This window comes from Bison bison, unplaced genomic scaffold (genome assembly GCF_000754665.1).
Source record: "Bison bison bison isolate TAMUID 2011002044 unplaced genomic scaffold, Bison_UMD1.0 scf7180017864215, whole genome shotgun sequence".
NCBI lineage: Eukaryota > Metazoa > Chordata > Mammalia > Artiodactyla > Bovidae > Bison > Bison bison.
Window position 1 is genome coordinate 10,767,623 of NW_011494787.1, and position 8,962 is coordinate 10,776,584.

General features: G+C 41.5%; 1 protein-coding gene across 3 annotated transcripts in view; it reads right to left on the minus strand.

The window, feature by feature from the left end:
• Nucleotides 1-6: 6 nt before the first annotated feature.
• The window catches only part of GSK3B (glycogen synthase kinase 3 beta), a 215,995-nt gene continuing 207,039 nt past the window's right edge, over nt 7-8,962 (minus strand). For 2 of the 3 annotated variants that reach the window (XM_010845384.1, XM_010845383.1), the window contains one exon: nt 42-214. In XM_010845384.1, the coding sequence (XP_010843686.1) occupies nt 150-214 (65 nt within the window). In that variant the 3' untranslated portion in view covers nt 42-149. Of the gene's footprint in view, nt 215-8,962 lie in introns of all 3 variants that reach the window. The other variant, XM_010845385.1, reaches the window with a different exon arrangement.

Here is an 8,962-nt window from a genome sequence, read left to right on the forward strand (position 1 = left end):
AACAACAATAATAATAAAAAAAAATTGAACACTAAAATGAATAGGTTTTTTTTCTCTTTTTAATTTTCTTTCCAATCGTGACCAGTGTTGCTGAGTGACACTCAAGTAAACTGGTGGTTGTTCCTGTGTAGCTGGCTGCTCGGGACTGTTCAGGAGTCGGAAGCTGATGCAGAAGCGGCATTATTGGTCTGTCCACGGTCTCCAGCATTAGCATCTGCAAATTGAAAGCCCCAAGAGAGAGCATGAACAATCCTGTAATACCCCAGAGAGAAAAGAACGTGGCCTCAACTGCAGACTGAGAGCTGTATCTAGAATGTTGTTTTAAATATGGCCAATACTATGATATTTCAGTCCCTCTGCTGGATCCTCAGGTTGGGAAATCTGTTGTGGGCCCTAGAACTTTTGCAGGAGTGCAAAAACTTCTTTGGTATAATTGTTCTCCAGTTTGTGGGTTGTCTGCTAGGCAGTCTAAGGTTGAGCTAATGGTGACCTCCTCTAAGAGGATTTATGCCACATGCTGCGCCTCCCAGGTCTGCTGTAGCCAGAGTCCCTCTCTCTGTGGCAGGCCACTGCTGACCTGTGCCTCCACAAGGGGTGCTCAGACACTCAAAGACAGGTCTGGCTCAGTCTCTTGTGGAAAATACTTAAAGAGACGGGAATACCAGACCACCTTACCTGCCTCCTGAGAAACCTGTATGCAGGTCAAAAAGCAACAGTTAGAACCAGACATGGAACAACGGACTGGTTCCAAATTGGGAAAGGAGTAAATCAAGGCTGTATATTGTCACCCTGCTTATTTAATTTATATGCAGAGTACATCACATGAAATGCAGGGCTGGATGAAGCACAAGCTGGAATCAAGATTGCTGGGAGAAATATCAATAACCTCAGATATGCAGATACCACCACCCTTATGGCAGAAAAGTGAAGAGGAACTAAAAAGCCTCTTGATGAAGATGAGAGTGAAAAAGCTGGCTTAAAACTCAACATTCAAAAAAATTAAGATCATGGTATCCAGTCCCATCACTCCATGGCAAATAGATGGGGAAACAATGCAAACAGTGACAGACTTTCTTTTCTTGGGCTCCAAAATCACTGTGGACGGTGACTGCAGCCGTGAAATTAAAAGACATTTGCTCCTTGGAAGAAAATGATAAACCTCGACAGCATATTAAAAAGCAGAGATGTTACTTTGCCAACAAAGTTACGTCCAGTAAAAGTTACGGGTTATAGTTTTTCCAATAGTCATGTATGGATGTGAGAGTTGAAATATAGAAGGCTGAGCATTGAAGAATTGATGCTTTTAAACTGTGGTGTTGGAGAAGACTCTTGAGAGTCTCTTGGACTGCAAGGAGATCAAACCAGTCCATCCTAAAGGAATCAGTCCTGAACATTCACTAGAAGGATGGATGCTAAAGCTGAAGCTCCAATACTTTGGCCACCTGAAGCGAAGTGTTGACTCATTGGAAAAGACCCTGTGCTGGGAGCGACTGAAGGCAAGAGGAGAAGGGGACGACAGAGAAGATGGTTAGATGCCATCACTGACTTGATGGACATAGCTCCAGGAGATGGTGAAGGACAGGGAAGCTTGGCATGCTGCCGTCCATGGGGTCGCAGAGTCGGACATGACTGAGTGACTGAACAACAACAACAATGCTATGAAATATGAATTTCTTCCTGCATAGATCTAAGTATGTGCCTTGGATGGGTCTCAGTGCAGGGAAGATGGTGCCTCTGCATAAGCTACAGACTTATGCCAGAGAACATTTCTATCAAAGCTCTTGCCATAGCTGGGATTAGCATAGGATGAATATTCAATTGGAATCCAGCTTACCTGAAAATAAATGAACAGTGCACAGCTTGGAAAACTTGCTAGAAATTCTGAATGGTGTTATAATATGCCATCTGCTTAAGTGGGTGAATGAGTGGAGGCAATGAAAGCAATATGGGTCAGTGTTGACAGGCAGAGGCACTAAGCATAAATCAAACTCAACTGCTTGCTTTCTAAGTATAGTCCTTTTCCATCATTCACAGAAATGGAAGATACAACCAGCAAAAAAATAGCCACTGAAGGACCAATTCCCTTATTCAATTCAATAAAGCATCTCAGAGTGAAACGTCAGAGCATTTGAGGTCACTTTGCCTAATATTCTGGAAATACATGTATCTTTACTACTTACTTTAATCCACCCCTGCCCCCCAACACACATACTTTTTAAGGTCCACTATTATTTCATAGCCTCCAGTAACACTTAAAAAGGTATTTAACTGTGTCCAGATTGGTGGGTTGCCATTTCCTTCTCCAATTATTTCATAGCCTCCAGTAACATTTAAAAAGGTATTTAACTGTGTCCAGATTGGCTCTCCCAGAGAAGGCAATGGCACCCCACTCCAGTACTCTTGCCTGGAAAATCCCATGGACAGAGGAGCCTGGTGGGCTGCAGTCCATGGGGTCGATAAGAGTTGGACACGACTGAGTGACTTCACTTTCACTTTTCACTTTCATGCACTGGAGAAGGAAATAGCAGCCCACTCCAGTGTTCTTGCCTGGAGAATCCCAGGGACGGGGGAGCCTGGTGGGCTGCCGTCTATGGAGTCAAAGAGTCGGACACGACTGAAGTGACTTAGCAGCAGCAGCAGCAGATTGGCTCTCCATCTTGGGTAGGCAACATACTGCTGTTTCAGTGGCTAAGTCAAGTTGCATCTGTCTTACACACATGACTGCGATATATGGCTAGGCAAATTTCCTCTCAAAAACTTCACACTAAGCCCTGATCAAGAAGAGAGGTGGCCTGACGGAGATGGGCAACTTCCAACAGCCACCATCCTAGAAGTCCACCACTCTTGGCCATCCAGGCTGGTGACACCAACAAAACAGACTCAGAAGTTCTATCTCCCTCTGGAGACTGTAGCTCTCCTGTATTCTATGAGTAAATTTTATGGCTGAATGCAACACTTGGTCCTTGACTCTTTCTACTTTGAATTTTTTAACTGAACAGGAAACTGACCCCAAGGACACACAGCAATTCTAGCTTAAGGAAGTCCTGTTGTTGTTCAGTCGCCCAGTCGTGTCTGACTCTGCGACCCCACGGACTGTAGCACACCAGGCCTCCCTGTCCCTCACCATCTCTTAAAGTCTGCCCAAGTTCATGTCCACTGCATCGGTGATACCATCTAGCCATCTCATCCTCTGACACTCTCTTCTCCTGCCCTTAATCTTTCCCAGCAATAGGGACTTTTTCAGTAAGCCAGCTGTTCCCATCAGGTGACCAAAATACTGGAACTCTTAAGGATTAGATACTCAGCTTATCATTTTGATGGCTACTCTTTAAAAACTATACTTCCTTCCGAAATATCTGATTATTCCTTTAAACAATCTGCCCTTATACTTAATTCAACCTTTGGGGAAGAAATGTTTCTATCTCTTAATAGGAATGGTTGTGTTCATTTGTTTTATTTCCTTCAATGCAGCTTCTAATTCTATTTTCATGCAAGTAAGTGCAGGCATTATGACATGAGGGTCCATCCATTAGGTCCACATTGCCCATGGCATGGCATCACATTAATTTATCTGTATGGATCAAGGACAGGTGGCAAGAGAGGATATATGATATTTAACATAGAACCTATGTTCCAAAGGCAGGTAAACAGTCTTTCACATTAACCAGTTAGTAACTGTACCTAATACTTTATTCATAACTCCTATTTTTTCTTGTACATGCCCTGTTTATCAGGAGTTTTATTCTCAATGATCATTCAAATTCTGTGTCTCAATAACCTAACATCAATTCCTATTCAGGCCACAGATTCCTATAAGGCTTCTGCAGGAAAAATGTTCATTTTCATAATTTAGGCACAGGCTGCGTTAAAAACTCCTGAGAAAGCCTGGAAGGCACAAACATATGTCAGAATATAATGCTCCTCACAAACCCTGCCATTGCAGCATCTCTCATGCTCTGGACGACACTCAGAACCTATGCATGATTATCATCAAATAGAACTTCTCTCTCTTTTTTAACATGTGAGGATGACAGGTGAAACTGTTATATTATGGTCTTCCTCAGGTCTTCGAGATCCACCAGTCATCAGGAATTTATCAGCACACATATCAGCATCGTCACATCCCTGGCCATGCTGGTCATTAACTATCGGCCAACACTCACCAGGACTCATCCACATTTCCAGCCAGCCCATTATTACTCTTCGGCAATATCCTATTTAGCTACTAATCTGCCAATGACCTTGCATTGGCTATTACCTATGACTTTATGACATTCCCAAAACTAGTCTCCTCTTCCTTGGATAAATCCAAAGACCTGCTGACATGATTATAATAAAAAGCACAAACCTTTTAAGTGGACATATAATCAGAAATAAAATCACCTTCTGAATGATAAAAATTTAAAAGACATTCATATTCCTCAGGTTTGTAATTTAATAATCTCTTATTTTTCTTTGAATCATTTCCAAATCACTTGATGAGTAAAATTTTAACAGCTAATTACTTTGACTAAATTATTCCTGATATCTAAAGTCACAGCACTGAATCAAGAACAAAACCAAAAAATAACCCCAAAACCTTTGCCCAATGCAATGAGCTCTACTTAAAACCAGGTTATAAAAGTCTTTGCTGAGAAAAAGAATAGAGTTCTCTATTTTTCAGAGGGATATAAAACAAACACAGGGAGGAGAAAAGCAAAACAAACAAAAAGATGTGAACTTCCATAAACTCAACAGTAGCTGGTTTATCGAATTAGCAAAGCTATGTTTTTAAAGTTCTTCTTGGTATACGCTTATTTTGATCCCACTGTCAATTCTGTATATTTGTTTACAGAGTTGAATCTGAATTAACATGGACCCTCTATAATTTATGCTATGCTATGCTATGCTAAGTCACTTCAGTCAGTCCGACTCTGTGCTACCCCATAGATGGCAGCCCACCAGGCTCCCCTGTCCCTGGGATTCTCCAGGCAAGAACACTGGAGTGGGCTGCCATTTCCTTCTCCAATGCATGAAAGTGAAAAGTGAAAGTGAAGTCGCTCAGTCGTGTCCGACTCTTAGCGACCCCATGGATTGCAGCCTAACAGGCTCCTCCATCCATGGGATTTTCTAAGCAAGAGTACTGGAGTGGGGTGCCATTGCCTTCTCCTCTATAATTTAAATGTTCATTAATTTAAAATTCTGATAAACGGTCACCAGACTTAGATATTTATTGAAATTTCTATAACTTTTCTTCTCAAACTTTTAAATAGTAACTATTTTTTAATATTCTTTTTTAAAAATATTCTTTTCCACTATGTTTAATCACAGGATACTGAATATAGTTTTCTGTGCTGTGCAGGAGGACCCTCTTGTTTATCTGTCCTATGAAAGAATTTACATGTGCTAATCCCAAACTCCCAGTCCTTCCCTCCCCTCCCCTCTTCCACCATGGCAACCGCAAGTCTGTTCTCTATGTCTAAACAACTCCTCTTTAAAAGCAACAAAGCTCATCTTGATTCTTCATTCCCTTCCCTTTACATATGTACTGATAAAAGTGATGCAATCTGGCATTATGATTTAAAAAAAGGCTAAGATTGTTTATCTTAAGTCAAATCCAATTTCACAAATGTTTTTTCCACAAAATATTTACTGAGTTTGAAACTCCATTGTACAACTTAATAGCTGTGTGATTATGGAACAAGTTATTTAACCTCTCTACCCACGATTTCCCCATATGTAAAATAGTGATATACCACCATCTATGTAATAAGGCCTAAGAAGTGTTTAGTAATTGTCCAATAAATGGAAAGATAAAAGAGACATCTAGAAATACACAAATGTGTAATTTATGTGACTGCAATAACCACCACCATCACCACAGCATCAGTGGTAGCAGCTGCTGACATCTGGGTGCTTACCAATGTGCCAGATATCATACCAAGTATGTTGCAAACATGTCATTCAGCCCACACTGTAAGAAATAGGCACAATTATTGCACTCACTTTGAAAATGGGAAAAATGAATGCACAAAGAAATGAGATAATTTGCCCAAGGTTACAGAGGTAAAAACTGGGAGAGCGGGGCACAGAGGGAACAGAGGAACAGAATGATTACCACTAAGGGCTGTAGGAGACAAGCAGAAAAGACTTCCTATCAAAGGGAGAAGAGAGGGCTTTTATTCAGACCTAACCCCTACATAATCCAATATGATTTAGAGAGTCTACTTCTATTAACCAAAGGGTTATTACATTAAAAGAGATCCATGAATTTATAATAATAAAAATTACCAGTATGGTTATTTTATTATCTAATTTTCAAATAGTTTGAATAGGATACACAGAGATAAAGGTGTTTTGTAAACAACTAGAAGTGAAGTCACTCAGCTGTGTCTGACTCTTTGCGACACCATGGACTGTTGCCTACTAGGCTTCTCTGTCCATGGGATTTTTCCGGGCAAGAGTACTGGAGTGGGTTGCCATTTCCTTCTCCAGGGAATCTTTCCGACCCAGGGATCAAACCTGGATCTCCCACATTGTAGGCAGACACTTTACTGTCTGAGCCTCTAGGGAAGATTATTTACTGATTTCCAATATTCCTAGAAACCAATGCTCATGACCAGCCCTCTGATACACCATAAACCAACAAACCAAGGATGGATTTGAGGGAGAAAGGAGAGAAAGTCAGCTTTGGGGGAAGAAGGGGTAAGATCATTCTTTTTACACTGTGGTAGCCACCCTCCAAGATGGCCTCAATGAGGCATGCACCTCTTGATGTCTATGCTGCTGCTAAGTCGCTTCAGTCGTGTCCGACTCTGTGAGACCCCATAGACGGCAGCCCACCAGGCTCCCCCGTCCCTGGGATTCTCCAGGCAAGAACACTGGAGTGGGTTGCCATTTACTCATGTAATCCCTTCCTCTAATAAGTAGAGCCAGCCTATGTAACACACAGGATATCACAGAAATAATGGTGTGTGACTTCCAAAAGTCTGGACATAAAAGACACTGTGGCCTCCACCTTCTCCTCCTTGGATCACTTGGTCTAGGGGAAGCCAGCTGCCACAACATGAGACACTTGTATAGTGCTACAGAGAGGGTCACACAATGACGGGCTGGGCCTTCTGCAAATGCCAGTACAGATTCACTCCCCACAGGAATGAGCCATCCTGGAAGTAAAGCTTCCAACCCCAGGCAACAATCCTTCAGATGCCTGCAGTCCTGGTCGACATTTTGGCTACAACCTCATGAGAAACCCTCACCCAGAATTTCATAGCTAGGCTGCACAAAAGCTGTGTGAGATAATAAATGTTTACTGTTAAGCTGCTAAATTTGGGGGTATCTTGATACACGGCAGTAGATAACTAATGCATACATTTTCACAAACCAATGAGAGCACTACTGAGCAAGTACCTCTACAAAATTCGGTATGCTCCTAATAAGCTGTTTAAGACATGAAGATTGTACCAGTTGTTCATTTGTTTTCCCCCTAATCCTGAGAAGAGTCTATGGTTCTATGGCTCTGGTACTGGGTATGGCAAAGGGAGTTTGTACATGTATCGAGACCCATTTTATTCTGTATGACCTTAGAGGTAAAAATGACAAGTTGATTAGATGGGTAGCTGTCTCAATACTGAGGAAAGTGCACCATCTGGTTGCTTAGGTGGCAAACCAAAAGTTCTCACTGTGATCCTTTACTCTTACATCCCTGCCAATGCATCACCAAGTCCTGTCCATTCTCCCTCCAAATGTGTCTGATCAAATGTGTAAAATGGGGAGGGGAAGGAGAGTGAAGGGAAGGTCCCAAATTTATAAACTGGGGCCAAAAGGTTTAAATAGAAAAGCAGAAAATAAGGGAACAGGTCAGGTGGAAAAGGACAGAGAATAAACAAGGGAGCCGGGGTTCCAAAGGTTCAGTATTCCAGAACTATAGGTCTATAAAAGTTAAACCTAACTGATACAAGTGTTAACTGTCTGGCCCAATAGCAATAATGGAAATGTTCTATCTGTACTCTCAAATAGGATGACTGCGAGCTACATTTGGTTATTTAAATTTAACTGAAATTAAATAAAAATAAAACATAGTTCCTTATTTACTCTAAACATGTTTTCAGGTTCTCAAAAGCTATAAAATCATTATTGGCATATCAGTGAAAGCATATTTCAGATGTATCAAATCCTTTTTTGTGCTTTATGTGTAAAATATACTTGGGAATTTTAAGTATACTTTACTTAGTTTCTTTATTATGCTCTCCTAAGCCCATTTTGTGCATTTCTATTCATGAGCCATCCTAGTTTTATAATTTAGAACTGTCTCATGACAGCTCAACTCCTCTAAAAGATAAAGTTTTGGAGCCTTGGGCTATGTTGTGTGTACTGTTTACACCCTAAAGTCCTAAGCCTCTTGATGAAAGTGAAAGAGGAGAGTGAAAAAGTTGGCTTAAAGCTCAACATTCAGAAAACGAAAATCATGGCATCTGGTCCCACCACTTCATGGCAAATAGATGGGGAAACAGTGGAAACAGTGTCAGACTTTATTTTTTGGGGCTCCAAAATCACTGAAGATGGTGATTGCAGCCATGAAGTTAAAACACACTTATCCTTGGAAGGAAAGTTATGACCAACCTAGATAGCATATTAAAAAGCAGACATTACTTTGTCAACAAAGGTCTGTCTAGTCGAGGCTACAGTTTTTCCAATTGTCATGTATGGATGTGAGAGTTGGACTGTGAAGAAAGCTGAGGGCCGAAGAATTGATGCTTTTGAACTGTAGTGTTGGAGAAGACTCTTGAGAGTCCCTTGGACTGCAAGGAGATCCAGCCAGTCCATTCTGAAGGAGATCAGCCCTGGGTGTTCTTTGGAAGGTTATGATGCTGAAGCTGAAACTCCAGTACTTTGGCCACCTCATGCGAAGAGCTGACTCACTGGAAAAGACTCTGATCCTGGGAGGGATTGGGGGCAGGAGGAGAAGGGGACGACAGAGGAT